Genomic DNA, 19,814 nt, shown 5'->3' with positions numbered 1-19,814 from the left:
ATCAAGTGTTTCTAAATACTTTCTCACGGGAGCCGCTACATGTGGACGAGCATTGTCATGTAGGAGAATAATTTTTTCGTGTCTAGAATAGTATTGAGGGCGTTTTTCCTTCAGAGCTCGGCTCAATCTCATTAATTGTGTTCGATAGAGGGCTCCGGTGATTGTTTGGCTCGGATTAAGCAACTCATAATACACTACACTCAGCTGATCCCACCAAATACACAGCATGAGTTTTTTTCCGTGAATATTCGGTTTTGCTGTTGATGTTGACGCATGGCTTGGTAATCCCCATGATTTTCTTCTTTTTGGATTATCATAATGTATCCATTTCTCGTCACCAGTGATGATACGATGTAAAAAACCCTTTTTTTTATGTCTAGCAAGCAGTATTTCACTTAAGCATAATCGGCGTTCAATATCTCTCGGCTTTAATTTGTACGGAACCCAATTTCCTTGTTTATTAATCATTCCTAATGATTTTAAACGATGTGAGACTGCTTGCTGAGTGACTTATAATGTTACAGCAAGTTCTTTTTGTGTTTGAGATGAATCTTCCTCCAATATTTCCTCCAATTCTGCATCCTCGTAAATTTTTGGTCTTCCACTGCGATCTTTGTCTTCTACGTCGAAATCACCGTTTTTAAACTTTTGTAACCACTCACGACACGTTCTCTCACTCAAAGCAGTATCACCATATGCTTCTACGAGCAATCGATGCGCCTCAGCAGCAGATTTTTTTATATTAAAGAAGTAAACTAATATTTCCCGCAAATGACGCTTATTTGGCTCAAATTTTGACATTTTCAACTAAAAAAATTATATTTTACCAATATGAAATCAATAATATTAATAGGTTATGTTGTTCTTAAACGTCCAAACTAATTTTTAAGCAGGATATCATCTGCGAAAGTTAACGGAAACTCCGCACCGCGCTATCTACATTAAAACGGCGGAAACTTATTTGTACACCTAATATTATAAAACAGTATAAAATAATATAAGATAATAATATAAAATAAAACATATAACTGTGGATTACAGAATATCACAGTTAAGTGCCCACTAGAAACATAATGAAGAAGCAGTGTTTCATTCATTGGTGATAAGCTTGTATAATATTTGTCGAGAAGAGCATAATGACAAATACTAATAGTTATACAGTCCAAGGTTGTTCCATACCTAGCTTGACAGGATAAGAAAAGACAGTTGATACTTTTCCATTCGATGAATTGAAATCATTTGTGTGTAGAGAGAGAGAGAGAGAAATAGAGAAAGAAAGCATTAGTTATTGAGATCGTTTTTCACTTCGTAGCTTTGTGCGTAAGAGAAAAACAAAAATAGACTAGTTGCAGGAATAACAGTGAGATAGAACATTGCAAGAGAGAATAGAAAATAATAAGAGAGAGATAGTATAAGCTGATGTTTCTTTTTGTATTCTCGGTTGTTTTGTGAGTAAGAGAAAGATAGAAAAGAAAATAATAATGAGATAGAATATTAGAAGAAAGACAGTGAGAAAGAATATAGACAGAAGTTTTTCTTATATTTTTCATTTGTTCTGTGCGTAAAGAGAGAGAGAAAGTGAGAGATAGGAAGAAAAAGAAAGAGAGTGTGGAAATAACTTCGCCAAAAAATGATCCTTCTCATTTTATCACTTACTCGTTTCTATCTCTTTTTTTTCTCCTACAGTAGCTGCCGTTAACCTTGTTTTTAAAACGAGAAACTCTATTGAAAAGTTTCAAACAATACTATAGAAGTGACTAAAAGAGACAAAACGATTATTCATGCATTGTTTTATAAATATCTCAATCGAACTGAAAAGAAAAGTTTTATTTCGTATTTTAGTTAGCATAAGATACTTCCCTCATTTTCTACAAACGAGGAAATTGAAATAGAATAGAACAATGATTTCTGAAATTCTTTACATTATCGCACCTTTGCTGAATTCAGGTTTTCTATAGGTGGTCTATGATATAATTTTACAAATTCATTCGGCAAAAAAGTTGAAAGTTTATATTCTAAAAGTATTGGCTAAAAATAAATAAAAATTGTTTTATTTGTACAGGTTTTTGCAAACAATTAAAATCATTTTAAATGAGTTAACGGTTTGCGTTATTTCTACTGGATTTCGCATTTTATCACGTCGGATTAAAAATCTTTTTTCTCATTAATAACAACCTATTATTTTTACAATTTTTTTCTAATTGTTGATATTAAGTAAATTAGTTTAACGATTTGGTGTTTATAATACGTAGACGCTTATCGCTTTGGAGAAGTGTCGATATGTGCCGTTTTGTTTATGTTCTATGTTGAAATTGAACGAATTAGTAAAATCAAGGGGGAAGATCAACTGCCTGTTCTTTTCGTAGTTTTCTGGATTGGTTGGATGAGTATAGTTCCTTTTCTGCAGAATTAGAATGCTGATTTAGTCTAGTTTTAGACTTTTTACTTAATCTCTCAATTTCATCAGGGACCGATAACATGTTTAAGTCTTTACTAGCATATCCAAAGCTAGATTCCGTTCTAAATAGACTTTTATATAACAATAATTTATTTTCGGGTGATAATTTATATTGTTTGCTGGTTAGCCAGTATGTAACTTTCCTTTTGTGTTAGGTTTGCTCGATTCATTAATATAATGTTTTTAAGTAAGTTTGGAATCTATTGTAATCCCAGGTACTTAACACATTTGATCTGTACTATAATGTGGTGGGTGTGTGGTAGAAGGTAAAGCTCCTTTCCTTAATGGGGGAGAAAGGTGCAGGACGGCGTTTTTACAGTGATTTTTATAAATTATTTTAACACATAAGGAATTTATATAATTTATTAATATCGTAAGGTCATTTTACACATATATTTGAGAATATATACTGAAATTTTAAAAACAGTCAGCTGCCGCGCATTGTAGGTCGCTATCCGATTGAACAGTTCTGAAATCAATCGCACAGAGAATTTACTTTTTTTATGTGTCTCTTCTATCTGTAAACATCCCACTTCTGAAATTTGTAAACTCCCCAACACATAAGAACATAAGATTAACTAACTGCTACTTCCTACTACTACGCACATAAGAACATAAGATTAACCAACTGCTACCTCCTACCACTCAGCACATAAGAACATAAGATTAACTAACTTCCTACTACTTCCTTCTGCCACCCGTATTGTCCGACTGCCCTTTTGTACCTTTCCGTCGAACAACGGAGCATCGGCCCCCCTCCATGGGTGACGCATACAGCCTCTGTTCCTCACACTTAATCTTAAGAACGCCGATATCCTAAATAAACATCCGCACGCACACCGGTGCAGGCGCCAAAGTGCACGAACCTGCATGAGACGTTTACAATCGGCCAGTCCTGACGGTGACCGCCCTCGGTCACTAGACCATCACACATACATAAAGGCGCAATGTAAAATGAACATGAACATAAGGTTAATACATACATAAGAAGTACATAATTACAAACATAAGAATACAATCAAAAATTAACACATAAATAAAAGTAATAATCTGAAAGAGTAAAAATATAAGATTATCCATACATAAGAAATACAATTACAAAATAAACGCAAACGCAAGGCTAGTATAAAACGTCCTAAAAATGCTGATATAAAAGGGTCTAAAGATTAAACAAACGCATACATAAAAAATAAAATCACTCGGATACAATATTTCTTTTTCCTTTTTTTTTTTTTCTTTTCGATCTAATCAATAACTAAAATAATATTTATTCTTTGGCCTGTTCCGTTCCTCGCCAGGGACGCATGTTACAATATTCCCATGTTCCCTGATACGGTCTTTGAGATATTTGGAAGCCTCTTATATCGGCAACTACATATCTATCGTTTCGTAATTTCTTTATAACTTCGTACGGACCCCTAAATTTTGGTATCAGTTTCTTTCCAATCCCTACAGTGCTATCAAAATTCCTTACCACCACATAATCACCAACATTAAATTCTGACCGTATCTTATGATGGCGTTTATCATAATACCTCTTGTTATAATTTTGCTTCTCAGCCATTCTATCTTCGGCCTTATTCCTAATTGCTTTTAAATCGCGTTCGCTTATTGTGACTTTATTTAACACGCGGTAATCGACGCACATCCTATTCTTACCGTTTTTCTTTTTGACTAACACAATAGGGGACGCGTAATCCGATTCGCTCGTTTGAATTATCCCCCTTTCTAGTAAATCTCCTATTATTTCTCGAACTTGGTTTTTCTCAACAAACGATAAGCGACAGAGAGATAAATGAAATGGCTTATGCTCTTGTAATGTTAATTTCGGCTCCATGCTTATTCTAGGCTTTTCCGGACGAGGTGCATCTAAGTAATTTACCTTTAAGATTTCCTTTAATTCATTTTGTTTTTCCACCGCGATTTTGGAATTAATATCTAATTCGGTAATTTGATTATCGGTGGAATCATCTATTTCTATATTCATAACCTGATCTATCACTACCTCTTCTTCGGAGCGCTTATCTTTTCTGCTAAAAACTAATCCACATTTTTTTAATGCGTCGCGACCTAAAATAACGGAGTTCACCATTGTAGTATCCGGTACTACCAACAGACGAGTGTCAACCCTTTCGCCGTCATCTAATTTTAAACTAACTTGTATCGAGCCGTGTACTTGCAGACGACTATGATTAATACCATAATATTCACTTCCGAGTTCCGGCGCAGAGTTGATCGGTCCCATCACTAACCCTTTCTTTATGAAACTCACGGGACTGCCGGAATCCAATAAGGTGTCTAAAACTAAGATGTAGTGTATATTGCCTGAATCGACATCATAAGTTATCTTCCTGATGTAGTCGTCATCGGTGGTCACGTTCCTGGTGACGCTGTGGACTTCGCCACCCTTCTCCGGGCATTCTGGTCTAAGATGTCCATGTTTACCGCACTTGTAGCAGCTGCCTCTTTCCCTCTTCGGACGGGGGCAGTTCCCCGCAAAATGTCCTGTCTCTCCACAGTTGAAGCATCTGGCATAATTTTCCCCCGACGGCCTCTTATGGTCGATCGGTTTTCCTTTTCCTTCTCCCGTCGGCCGCCGATGAAGCGTCTCCCTCGGTGCCGACACACTTGCGAATGCTGTTATCATAGATTCCAACGATGCATAACATTGCACCTTGGCCTGAGTGCGTAACTCCTGGCTTGGGATACCGTCGATCACGTAGCTAATTATTTCTTTTTCACCAATCGGGATGCGATTAGCTAATGTCACCTTGTCATGCACATAATCCGTAAAACTCTCGGTAGGCTTCCACACTCTCGCCTCGAGTTTGCGCCGTAAAATTAGGGGATCAACTTGCTGCCCAAACATCTTCCTAAGCTCGCGCAAAAGGTCGTTGCTACTCAAATCAACGCCATCCACTCGCGAGTGATACCATTTTAAGGCCTTTCCTCTTAGTCGGCTACAAACTAGGGCCTTAGAACTAGGTGCATCCAGATCGTAACTGGCAAGCAGTCCTTTGACCTGCTTCTCCCATCGGTCGAATTCGATATCACTGCCGTCGAATTCACCGATTAACTCCTTAATATCTTGCCACTTCTTCACCCTGGATCTTTCCGTTTCACTTATCACTGACTGAGGCGTCCTTCTTAAAAATTCCAACTCCCTACGTAAGAGATCAGCTTCTCACTCAGCTAAATCCCGTGCCCGCCGTAACAATTCCATTTCCGTAGATGCGGGGTTAGGGGTTGGTACGTAATTCAAACCTTGTACCGACATGACTTCGGTCTGCTCGTCCGATTCTTCACAAGTGCCTCCCGACGTTAAACATAAATCTGCAGCAGGCGTTCCTGCCTCTAATAACCGCTTAACCAACTCGGTCTTATTTCCGGTCGTACTTAAATTCTTTGCACTGAGCATGTCCCTAAGCTGGTTCACTTTCAGTGTACTCATCTTAATGTTTTCGTCCAGTATCCTTTGATCCCGAATTCACTAACAGACCTCTAATTCACACACAACGCGTAACACAATAAATCGTAAAATTACCGAACGTCCATAAAACTTAGAGGATCTTAAACTTGACCTTAAGTCTTAACTCGAAACTGAACGTGAATCTTATCCCACTTTTCATAACACACGCGTGAATCGCGAATTTCTAATTTAGCGAGTTTGAATCCCACTTCTGAAATTTGTAAACATCCCACTTCTGAAATTTGTAAACTCCCAAACACATAAGAACATAAGATTAACTAACTGCTACTTCCTACTACTACGCACATAAGAACATAAGATTAACCAACTGCTACCTCCTACCACTCAGCACATAAGAACATAAGATTAACTAACTTCCTACTACTTCCTTCTGCCACCCGTATTGTCCGACTGCCCTTTTGTACCTTTCCGTCGAACAACGGAGCATCGGCCCCCCTCCATGGGTGACGCATACAGCCTCTGTTTCTCACACTTAATCTTAAGAACGCCGATATCCTAAATAAACATCCGCACGCACACCGGTGCAGGCGCCAAAGTGCACGAACCTGCATGAGACGTTTACATATCTGAACCTCACTTTGCTGAAAAAAATTGAAAATTAGTATTTTTAAAGGGGTATGAACATAAAGCATGATTTTTTGCTATTTTTTCGTACCTTTTTTTACAATAGAAAAATACTTTACACAAAGATACTGTTTACGATTCAGGTTCAAATAGAGCGTAATTATATAAAGAAACTATATTCCAAATTTCAAAATGATTGGTTAAAAACTTTTTAAGCTATAGTGTACACAACTTCGAAAAAAGTCGTTTCGAGAAAAACGCGTTTGAAAAAAAAGTGACAGAAAAAGTTAATTTAAAGCAGTATCTATCTAATTCAAACAACTTACTGGTTAATCAGTCATTCCAGCACCATATTGCAATCCTTCTTCATATGCTTCATATGCTTCGTTTTCAGCTTGCAACTTATCTTTTCGAGCTTTTCGAACTTCCTTATTGTCCAAGGAGCTGCGTCGATTTTGTCGGGCTACGCGTAGATTGTTTATTTGTTGTGTGTGATTGAAGCTCCGGTTATCAACTATAATATTCAGCTCGTTCATAACTAATAAAATATTTGAACTTCCTTCATTGAACAAGCTAGCAGCCAAGTATGCTGCGACTTCAATGATTTTCAAACCGGAATATAAGTGTTTCGGAGTCAATCGTTAAACAGTCGAGTTGAAAATTTCATTCGTGTTTTGTGTATGTGTACCGCCTAAACATCTCTCCAGTATTCATTTTTTGATAGATCTTCATAAATTGGAAGAATTTCTTTTTGAACTTCAGAATGCAATGAATTCGGATGTGCTGGAGGCTCTGTTCTAAGAGCTTTAGCTTGTTTCCTTTTACACCAGCTGTCTGCATCCGCTGGACAATTGTCATCTTTTGGATTGTCATCTGTTAATATCATATGGTTATAAGTAATCATTATTGCCTTTTAAATTGCATGATTGCCTAGTAAATACTTAATTTTTTCACTAAAGTCTCCGTCAATTTTCCTGTTCCGCCTAATGTTTCTTGACGTTTCGGGCCGCGTTCCTATTCTTTTTTTGCACGTGGCCTATGCATTCACTTTTAATCACTGTCAATTCATCAACATAACGATTTAGTTTAATCACTACCGAGAATGTTTTGGAATCATCATTGCCTATATATGATAATTATCGTATTTAACTCCATATAATTCTTCTGATCTTGCAAACATCATAATATTAGTAAATAATATTAATAAATTAATAGTTTCAACTTCTATACTTCTCGCAGATCCTTCATGCGTTTTAGTGCAATTTTCTTCATCATGCTCTTCTTGCCAAATTAGATACTCTGGTGAAGTTTTCGGTTTGTTCTGCCATATTGCACACGCATGACAGTAATTGCTCCGAAAGACGAGATCAATGACTTTTTCACTGTAATACCCTATAAGAGTTGTTAGGCCAAATAATGATTTGAATCCTCGTTTCTTCCAAGTTCCATCACCAGATACTTTAAAATTAAGAAGAGGTCTCTCATGTTTTTCATTTTCTTTTTTTTCTTTTCCTACAGCTTTTTTATAACAAAATTCATATACTTTTTTCGCAGCGGTGTAGATATAATTTTATATTAAGTTATAGGTATCTTCGCATGTACCAGTACCAATGTCCATATAATTGCAAAATAAATTTAATCCTTATCGACCAACCCCCAAGAGTTGCATGACAAACACAATCCTATGATATATTTCAAATCCATTATTTATGAAAGGACCTCATGGGATTTGTTTTGAATTACACTTATAACTGACAACGAGCTTGAACCTGAGGCTACGAATCGCACTTTTTGCAAATTTAACATCCTGCTTGCAATTTCGATACATAAGAATATCTGAGAAAGCTGTGAAGACGGTGAAAAATTCCATGATTCGATAAGAATGTAATAGGTTAACCATCATATTTTCACTCACGCATTTGAAAGTTTTTTTTGCATTACAACTGTCTTCATTTTCACCAAATTTACTTGATTCACTATTAGAATGCTGATTTCCGTAAAAAGATCTTTCACTACGAGCGGAAGTACCATGCTCTTTTTTCGAATATGTAGACATTTTATCTATAAATTTAAAATGCACGCTACGAAGGTCGGTTCAAAACAAATTTTAAAACTGATACATTATTACAAGGAAACTAATCATCATCATCATCATCATCATCAGCCTATACTGTCCACTGCTGGACAAAAGCCTCTCTCATATTTTGCCACTCCTTCCGGTCCTGTGCCATCAGCATCCAGTTTCCCGCGAGTCTCCTTATGTCGTCACTCCATCGGGCTGGTGGGCGTCCTCTGTTTCTGTATGCTTCCACTCTTGGTCTCCACTGTAATATTTTTTTCGTCCATCGACCATCGGTTACTCTGGCCACATGGCCCGCCTAGTTCCACTTCATACGCAGAATGGTCTCAACAGCATCTCTTAGTCCTGTGTTGTGTCTGATGGTTCTATTTGGGATTCTATCTCGGAGGGTAATTCCTAGCATTGATCTCTCCATCTTACGTTGCATGACTTGTATTTTCTGAATGTTGTTATTGGTCATTGTTAATGTCTCTAAGCCGTATGTTAAAACTGGGAGAACGCACTGGTTAAATACCTTCCTTTTTAAACACCTTGGAAGATTAGATTGGAAAACTGTTCTTAATTTTCCATAAGCTGCCCAGGTTAAACCTATTCTACGCTTTATTTCGTGTGTTTGATTGTCTCTTCCAATACTTATCTCGTGTCCCACGTATTTGTATAGACATACTTGTTCTATGTTATTGTTGTTAATTTTGATGGAATCACTCAAAATTAGATTAGTCATATATTGGGTTTTTGAAATATTTATTTCTAGTCCTACTCTTCCTGCCGCTTCATAAAGGTTTTGCATCATAGTCTGTGCTTCTGGTATGTTGTCTGTTATTAAGACGATGTCATCGGCGAAGCATAGGTGGTTTAATTTCTCTCCGTCAATGTTAATTCCTATGTTGTCCCAATTTATTTTGTTTAACATGCTCTGTAACAAAGTGACGAATAATTTAGGGGAGAGCGCATCGCCCTGCCTCAGTCCTCTCTCGATTTTAAATTTATTTGTGTATTGTTCGTTGGATAGTTTTACATTTGCTGTTGCTGTCTTGTATATATATCTAATAGCTGTAGAGTATCGATGGTCTATACGACATTCGGCAAGTGCTTCTAATAGTGTCTGTTGGTTTATTGTGTCGAATGCCTTTTTAAAATCTGCGAAAATCAGCATCAGCGGCTTATTGTATTCCATGCACCGTTCGATAAGAGTTTTTATTTTGTTCTAAATCCTGCTTGTTCTTTTGAAAGGAAAAACTCGAGTTTGTTTGTTAAACGTGTGGTTAAAATCTTCGTGTATAATTTGTAGATGTGACTTAATAGCCTGATCGGTCTATAATTTTCAAGATCTGTATTATCTCCTTTTTTATGTAAGATAATAATTCGTGCGTTTTCCCATTGAGATGGTGTTATTCCTTCGAGTAGACATTTGTTAAATAGGATCTTCATTTGTCCACCATTTTTTATGCTTTCTATTACTAGACCGTCTTCGCTGAGCTTATTTTTTTGACGTCTACGATTTGTTTGACATATTTTTTGTGAACTAAAAATCCAACTCCTCTTATAGCTTTTCCTTCCCCTACGTAAAAGAGAACATTTCCAGAGTTTAGGGTGATTTGATTTTCACCTATTCGTCGAACTTCACTCAGCCCTATTACGTCCAATTTAATGTTTTTAAGTTCCCATTTAATGTTGTTAAGTTTAATGTGTTTAAGTTAAGTAATTTCTATTCAAGGTTTCTATTGTGAAAAGAAATAAAAGAACATCTGCCAATGTTCTTCTCCCTTCCAAATACATTTAAGGTAGTAGATGAATGACTACCTGCTCGACTACTCCCTATTACATCCCAAGCGCTCTGACACTTGATCCCTGACAAGGGACGCTCACTTAATTGCTTATAACTTTTGAATGAATTGGAATTTTGACTTGAAATTTTAGGAGTATATTTTTGAATTGTTTTACAAGCGATTTATGAAAAAAAAATTAAATTTTTTGAAGCCTCTATATCTTCCTCCTCCCTTAATGTGAAAGTGATGTGGTTGTATTTATCCGTATTTATAGTTATCTTACATTATTTTAGCTATTTAAGTATTTCAATATGGATTTGTAGTACATGAGAAACAATTGCAAAATACTCATGTGTGGTTAATATAGCTGTGTCGTTAGCAAAAATAAATAATTTAGTATCTGGTTTATATATATTATGGATAAGAGGATATCGACTTTATATAGAGTGCAAAAGACAAGCCCAAGACACTTCCCTGAGAAACACCAGCATTTATTTTGTTAAAAGAAAATAATATAAATTTTATATTTCGTGACATTTTATGAGGAAATTACGGCTTTATCAGAAAAGAATTATTTTTCAAGTTGAAACTGTTTCAAATCTTTATTTTTGTTATTATCTTTATTATCTTTTCTTTTTACATCATATTATTTCAATATGAATGCATTTCCGAACTCTACGACGAGAACGTGTTTGATTACATTTTATCTATAGTATTTGAATATGAGAAACAGTTATTCTTAAACATTCTGTATAATATTATTTCTTCATTTTACTGTTTTTTTTTTATTAGCCGAAACACGAACAACTTTTTATTAATTTTTATTTTTATTTTCGACTATTGGTACTTTTTAGATTCTTTTATAATTTCATAGAAAATAATATACAGTAGAATCTTTGTTAAATGAATTAATTAAGAAACATAAGTTTTCATATGAGAAAAATTTTCATATAATAGAATAACAATAATGCAATAAAATAGAATAATAGAATATACATAATGAAATGAATAGAAAAAATCTGCACAATTGAAAAGAAACAATATTTTCCAATCTTCTTTTTTTCTTTTAACAAAGTCAAATTTATCGATCTCAAATTTTTTGGCAGCCAAATTACATAATCTTTCCAATACAAATAAGTCTGCAGTATTGCATTCCTTTTAGGTTTCAAACTATTTAAGCTCTGTTTTCATGGCTGTTTGCTATACTCAAATATGTTTGTTGTATTTGATTTATATAGTTTCTGTATCACGTTTCTTCATTTTTATATTGGTGGTAGTTAATTTCATATTCTAATTTTGTGCTCGATTTGTTGCAGACATTTTATTTTACATTATCTTCCATTTTTATCTTTGTGACATTACGGTAAAATTATAGTACGTTTATCACTTCGAAACTTTATCATTATGATAAATTTCATCCTACAAAAGCAAGATATATTTATTATTATTACATAGGATTGTGCAATGAATCATTAACTTGTAGTTGTCTTCGTCTTTATTAAAATTATGAATAATTAAAAACTTTCAGTTGAGCATTAATAAATGAAGTTTTATGTTTGATCTTAATGACGGAGCTCGATAACTTCAAATTTAAAGTTTACTTATCATTCTTCGTTCAATCGTTAGTACATACGGACGAGTTTATCTACCGCTCCCGAGAATACAAGAATTTAAATAATAAATACGTTGAGATACAATATAACGTACGTTAGGTATATATCGCAGATACAAGGGTGAAGTGACCAGTGTCCTAGTGAGGTAACACTGTGTCCCCTAGAGAGTAACCGCGTGTTCGAGCATAATCAAGCAAGAAGTAGCGTGGGCGTCTTCATCTCAAAATGTTTTATCCAGAAAAATCCCGTCATATTCTAGCAATATTTTGCACAAAATAAAATTACAAAGGCAAGCTAAAGCTAGGTGGCAGAAAAATAAAACAAGTAGTAATAAAATACTACTAAACAAATTAACTAAAGATGTTAAGCATAGCATACGGGATCACAACAATGTAGAATTCAAAAGATACCTAACATCACTTTCACCTCACGAAGATACTAACTACTCTTTCTGGAAAACAGTAAAATGATTTAAAAGGCCAGTAAAATCAATACCATCCATACGAAATCTTGACGGCTCATAGATGAATAGCACAGAAAAACAAGCAGAAATTTTTGATACAAACCTAGAAAACATATTCACAGAACACAACTTCAATACCCAAACATACACTAATACTAACGTAAACGGCTTCGGAAGCAAAACACAATCTCATTGAAACAATAATAGCACATCAGCCGAAGAAATTAGAATGCTAATATCACAAATCAAAATAAGAAAGGCACCAGGTTACGATTTAATAAATGGTAGAATACTAAAAGAACTGCCACCTAAAGCAATTAGGATGCTCACAATATTATTTAACGCAATATTACGTGTCCATTACTTACCAAATACTTAGAAACTCGCGGAAATTATAATTTCTCCCTAAACCTAATAAAGATCCGTATGATGTAAACTCTTATAGACCGATATCGCTCTTACCATTACTATCTAAACTGCTGGAAAAAATAATATACAAAAGAATGAAACGAATAATTTCGGACAAAAACATGATTTCTGACCATCAATTTAGATTCCGAAACAAACATTCTACCATTGAACAAGTACACAGACTAACTAATACGATAATCACAGTTTTAGAAAATTAAGAGTACTGTTCCGCCGTCTTCATAGATGTAGAAAAAGCTTTGGATAAAGTGTGGCATCCCGAATTATTACAAACAATCAATAAACACTTTCCACACTCGTATTACAAACTCTTAAAATCTTACCTTTCCAACAGAACATTTTACGTAAAGATAAAAAACACTCATTCGAATATAAAACTAATTAAAGTTTGAGTGTCGTAGGGAAGTATCCTCTGACAAATTTTCTACAGCCTCTATGCGGCAGACATACCAATAAACGCAAACTACACAGTCTTAACATTTGGAGATGACACAGCAATGCTTAACATAAACAAGGACTCGCAACATAGCAATTCAATTGTTATAAAAATAAATCAACTCTCTTGAAGAATGGTTACGTAATAGGAAGATCAAAGTAAACTCTCTCAAGTGTAAACATATCACGTTCACACGGAGGAAAAACTAAATACAGAAATTCCGCAAGTAACGACGGTCAAGTATTTGGGACTACATCTAGATTCCAAACTAACATAGAAAAAGCATATAAATGCCAAAAATGATCAAATTCGTTTAAAAAGAAATCAAATGGCTTGGCTAATTGGTAAAAAGTCTAAACTTATCATGCAGGACAAACTAATAATTTACAAAACAATAATAAAACTAATCTGGACATATGGATTTTCGCTATGGGGTACAGCAACGAAAAGTCACATTGCCAAGCTTAAAGCTTAACAATCCATAGTCCTACGCACAATCGTGAATGCTCCATACGTCCGTAACGAAGAAATAAGGAAGGATCCAAATATTCCCACGATAGAGGAAGAAATAACCAAGACAACCTGCATATACAGAAGAAGAATTGATACGCACATAAACTCGCTAGCCAACGTTAACTACAACCAATATATCCCTAGAAGGCTCTAAAGAATCCACCTAGGAGACCTGTTAAAAATTAAACCTAACCGAAATAAATGACAGTAGTGACGCTACCTCATTGGAAAAACGTGCTATATTTTTTTACTTATATAACAACTTACCAAATGTTTACGGACAAATTGTAAAATAAAAAAAAGAAAAAGTTTACTTATAATGAGATATCATTATTAGAAAAATTTAATATTTTATTCATGTTATGAGTTATTTAGTATGTATATAAATTTATTTACTATTATCTTTTAATGCGTAATAAATTAATTCTCATATCAACAGTGAGAAGTATATAAATAACAGTAAGAACAAAGGATGATCGACTGTTAAATATGAAAAAACCGGGTATTCCCCTGATTTTTATAATTATATCAACACATACAGTTTTTAGTGACGGGAATTTCCTGTACATTATTTTCGTATTTGCTTATTCACTTGTTATAAATTTTGTTTTCAGATAAAACTCATTAAATATGTGATAAACGAATACTATTATATTTATTTCTAAAGTGTCTTCATTTTAAACACATTACACCAATATTTTTCAAGCAAAAATGTATTATGCGTACCGGTGTACAATTTTAAGTGACATTGATTGTATATCAATTGAATAGTTTAATAATAAAATATGTTGCTGTGTATAAAAATTTTAAAATATTGTATTAGAAGAAAATATTAATTGTTTGAAATTGAAAAGGGGGCTATAAATACTCCTGGGATTCACTGTAAATAATTTTTTTGTAATGCTCTTAATAGAATCTATAGACTTAATTTCGTTTTAATATTTTATATATAACCTATAATTGTTCAAAATCTATATGTGTATGTATGTATATCTTTTTCTCTTTCTCTCTCTTATCTCTCTTCATTTATATATTACTTTAATTATTATATTTGTTATAGGAAAAGTGGGACCTGCAGGGATTGTGAGCTTTTCCTAGGCATTGCCCACAATGCCAGGCATTTTTAGGCAACGTAGGAAACAGAAGAATTGTTACGGACTTATCGAGCAACAGACACCCCACCCTCAACACACACATAAAAGCGAGCATAGAGCGGGTTTTTATGCTGTTTTTACACTATACTATGTTATGTTGTGTGTGTGTATGTATATGTATATGTTGCCAGATAAGATAACAATTTTTCTGTTTCCTACGTTGCCTAAAAACGCCGGGTATTATGGGCAATGCCTAGGAAAAGCTTACAACCCCTACAATATATATAATTAGTTATTTTTTTCTAAAACATGATGCAATAAAAATTGACTATATATACTATAAAATATAAATAATTTTATTTTCATATTATATATATATATTAATGCATTCTACTATATAATTGTGTATTTGAAATGTATCCTCATATCTTTTTATACTTTGAAAATTTCGTCGATAAAATAAGCATACATGGAAATAACTAAAGAAATTTGTTTCACTTTTATCGTGTAATATTATCTGATAGTAATTTTATATTTTGTTATTTTCAGCGACAATAATTCAATAGAACCATGGAGATTGGAAGGTGACACGGATGAGAGGAATGAAAAAGCTAGGAAAGCATATCAAGCACTCTTGACAGTAACAGCACGTACTCCCGATAATCTCGAATATTTAAATTTTTCGCGAGAAGTTAAATCCTTGGCACAAAGCAAATACAACTTTACATTCGGTAATAGTTCTGTTTCCACGTTTGTCACAGCATTTTACGATGCTGTTCTTCTTTACGCTCTTGCACTTAAAGAAAGTCTACCGGAAAAGCCGGGTGAGGTTGATCTTGATGGTGGTAATTTAACAAGAAGAATGTGGGGAAAAAGTTTTAAAGGTGAGTCTATAAACTTATGAGAGAGGGAGAGAGAGGGTTGAAGTTGGATTTTTTTTTAAATCAAAATTTTATAAATCATCTCTTGAGAAAAGATATTTCAAGAGAAATGTTTGAGAAGATTTTATTGGGTTACTCAATAAATAATGTTAGTATTTTTAATATTTTATATTTTATTAAATAATAATAGTATTTTTTATTGAAAATATTTAGTATTTCATATCTAAATGTATGTAATCAATATTGTGTTTTGTATAAAAAAAATGTTTAGCATCTTTTTTTTTATTTCTAGCTGTAAATACTATTAAAATATTTCTGCAGAATTTGCTTATTTGGTCATTTTTGGTATCTGATAACTGAATAACCTTTTGTATTAAATCTAATAATATAACAAATATTATTATATTTTGTATTGAACAAAGCATCTTTTATATAAATAAAAATAACTCCATATAGTGGTATTTTGTTAAATCACGGTAGTATTTTTTTTCTAAAAATAAATAACAAACATTATTACATTTTTGAATTAAATAAATTTTTGGTATTTTATACTTATACAATACAAAAATAGAATTGTGGTATTTTTTTATTTGGAAATATTGAGCATCTGATATCTAAATAAATAGTTCTAGTAACTTTTATTAAAAAGTTTTTGTATTTCTTATTTACATATTTTAAATAGAAGACAAATTTTATGCTAATAGAAAAAATCATAGTTCTTTTTTTAATTTACAATGTTTGATATCTTACATTCAAGCAAAATTTAAACTGTTATCACACTTATTCTTGAAAATGTTTAGTATTTCATATTTAGGTAAATAACAGACATTATTTTAATTTATTTAGAATTTTATTTATAGAATAAATATTTAACATCTTATGTCTAAATATTACTAAAGTAACAATGAAGTATTTTTTTATTTGAAGGATTCGAGTATCTTACATCTACATATAATAAATAACATTAGTGTTTTTTAATTGAAGATGTTTGGTATTTTACATCGAAATGAATAATAGAATTAATTTTATTTTTAAATAACTAAATAATGCTATAATATTATTTTTAAATATTTGATATTTTACATAAAACTAAAAATAAAAATTAAAATGTATAATATTTTATATTAAAGTAAAAACAGAATATATCTAAAGAAAAATAAATTTCATAACCTACAATTAATCAATTACTAAAAATGTGTTTAATATTTTATATATAAAAGAATAAAATCACAAAATACGTTTTTATTGAAAGCTTTTAGTATTTCATATCGAAATAAATTACATTATAAAGTATTCTTTGTACTGAAAAACTTTATAATATTTTAAAATATAAATATTCAGCAGCAGTATTTAATATTGAAAATTTTGACATTATTTATTATACAATTGTAACAAACAAATGTATCACAACGTTGATAGTAATTATTTTACCTAGAGAATTATTTCAGGAATTACTGGAGACGTGAATATCGATGATAACGGCGATAGAATTGCGGATTATTCTCTTTTAGATATGAATCCAGAAACGTCAAAATTCGAGGTAAAATATATACATTATTACCTTACTAATAATGAAGAACAAGTTAATTCATCAGAATGATCAAACTTCTTTGGTAGAAGAATAAATAAAATCAGTGATTTTTTTACTTAAGTAAAAAACCATTATTCACTAAAATTCTTCCTAATACTTTTTAATAATTTATTGAACAATTCTTTTATCGTCGTTAACACATTTTTATTTGAAATTGAAATAAATTTCATACAACCGGACGCTAACGCATCGATTAAAATTTTTCTTGCTCACAAGTTTATACGAGAGCTCAAGCGGTTATACGAGATTTAATTTGTTTAGCGTGACTGAAATAAAAAGAAGCATTTTCATATATTTTAATTAGATTTAACGAGCGACTTCTTTCGAAGAATATTTTATAAATGTAAAAATCAGTAAAACTGGATAGCCGAGCAAATTTTTCTTTTATTTCTATCTTTGTCTCTTGTATTATTTTTTGTTGTCGTATTGTTCATTATAGATCGTTGCAAATTACTACGGTGCGAATAAAACACTGGAGTATATAACAGGAAAACGGATTCATTGGTCCGGTGGAAGACCAGATCCACCCCCGGATACACCAACGTGTGGATTTGATGGATCGCTCTGTCCGGACAATTGTAAGTGTTTTAATCAACTTTATTTCTAAGGTTATTGTTAAATACATGAACTATTTTTTTTTTTGAAATTAGTATAAGTTCATTTTCGTCTCGTTTACTTTCATATTGATTTAAAAATATTTCTGAATGTTAATGAATTAGGATAGTGTCCATTATAGCATCTTTCTGTTATTGAATAAGTTTTTCATCTGAAAAAAAATAATGCAGGTAACTCCCATATAAGATGATATTTTTGTAGCACAGTTTCGCTCTAACACGGTTCGAGAATTGGGGAAAATTCTTGTAGAATACTGCGTCCTAAAACGAAGTTTCACTATAACTGTATTTGCCAAAATTCCTCCAACACGGAGTGTTGGCGATTGGATTAAGCTAATTATGAGGAGGGTGAAAAGGTGAATTAAAATAAAATAAAACATTTGGTTAAGCCAATAAGTGCAATGCTTTATTCGGCAGAAAGATAGTCCAGGTGTAGTATCTTTAATTTTTCTATGTATGGCAGTATGTAAAATTTTACATCTAGAATGAATAATATCAAAACATTATGAGCTTAGAATATACGGTTTATAAAAATAAATTACATTAATGTGTAAAAAAATTGTTTTATTTTAAGAACGAAATGATAGCACATATATTAGGAGTAGCAATTTATTCGGTCACTTTTAAGCAAATAAATAATTGATTTATAAAGTAATCAACTGTTATATTCCTCGGAATAATTTACATTATTTTTGATGATTTTAGTTTATCTTTCAGGCAACAGCCGAATTTCTTGGCGAAAAGAGATAACGATTTTTATGCAATTTATTTTTTAAGAAATCAAATTAATTGCTACACTGAAAACAATAAAAAAAATATTAAAAATATATTGTAACTATTAATCATTATTTTTTAAATATATGTACTTATTCCATCATAAGTGGATTCTTCTTTGCCTTTTATTACTTTTATTAGAGATGGTGGTACAAATATATAGGATATCCATTTTATTTTTAAAGTGAAACTTCTTAAGCGACGATAACAATAAAATTTCATGAAACATGAAGACAGAGGGAGCATAAAGAAAAAAAAAAAAAAAGAGAGATAGAGCCTATAGTCGATAAACAATTGAATGATATTATAGAAGGTTCTAAGTAGTGTGGTGCGCGCGCGCGTGTGTGTATGGGTAAAACTGTGATATATCAGATTCAATTTAGTACCCATAAAAGAAGAATAAAACAAAGTACATATTTATTTAAAAATCACATAGCTATTAAAATACTTCGAATATTACACAATTTTTATTTAATATTTTATTAGATAAAAATTTTCATCTCAAAATCATCACTAGCTAGCATAGTTAAAATAAATGTAACTATTAGATTAAAAAAATAGAACAATAGATTAAACAATCATAAATATTAGTAGAATTCCTTTAAGGGGTTATACGCAGTTGCGTGGCTCAAAAAAGACGTCTTTTTATGAATTTTTTATAAAAAAAGTTTTAATTTATCAATTATAAGTGATGGTAATTCAAATAGAGCCTACTTTTAAGAATACAATAGCGCGTCGATCATGTAAAGATATTAATGTGCACCGCTCCTGTAGATGATTTCCTGAACGTCCTCTAAAAAAAGGCGCTTGGCGGAGATCTCCACTTTGGCGGTTTTGATTAACCGAAATAAAAAAAAAAGATGGATTCTTTTAAAGGATAAATTAATGCAGGTATTAACGGGAGGAATATTAAAAATTTTTATTTTTGACAAAATGGCATCTATCTGAAAAAAATGTTTCGTTTTTGATTGAAATTTTCGCTTTAAATTGTAAAAAAAAAAATAGTAATAATTTTTTTAAAACTTATTCCTCCCGTCAATACCTG

General features: G+C 32.4%; 1 protein-coding gene across 1 annotated transcript in view; it reads left to right on the top strand.

Moving 5' to 3' along the window:
• The window catches only part of LOC122526665 (atrial natriuretic peptide receptor 1), a 151,800-nt gene that overhangs the window by 36,040 nt on the left and 95,946 nt on the right, over positions 1-19,814 (top strand). The window contains exons 4-6 of the mRNA XM_043650187.1: positions 15,459-15,793; positions 17,239-17,330; positions 17,821-17,959. Of these exons, the coding sequence (XP_043506122.1) occupies positions 15,459-15,793; positions 17,239-17,330; positions 17,821-17,959 (566 nt within the window). The remainder of the gene's footprint in view (positions 1-15,458; positions 15,794-17,238; positions 17,331-17,820; positions 17,960-19,814) is intronic.

This window comes from Polistes fuscatus, unplaced genomic scaffold (genome assembly GCF_010416935.1).
Source record: "Polistes fuscatus isolate 324 unplaced genomic scaffold, CU_Pfus_HIC Scaffold1, whole genome shotgun sequence".
Classification (NCBI taxonomy): Eukaryota; Metazoa; Arthropoda; class Insecta; order Hymenoptera; family Vespidae; genus Polistes; species Polistes fuscatus.
This window is presented reverse-complemented; position numbering and strand designations above follow the sequence as displayed.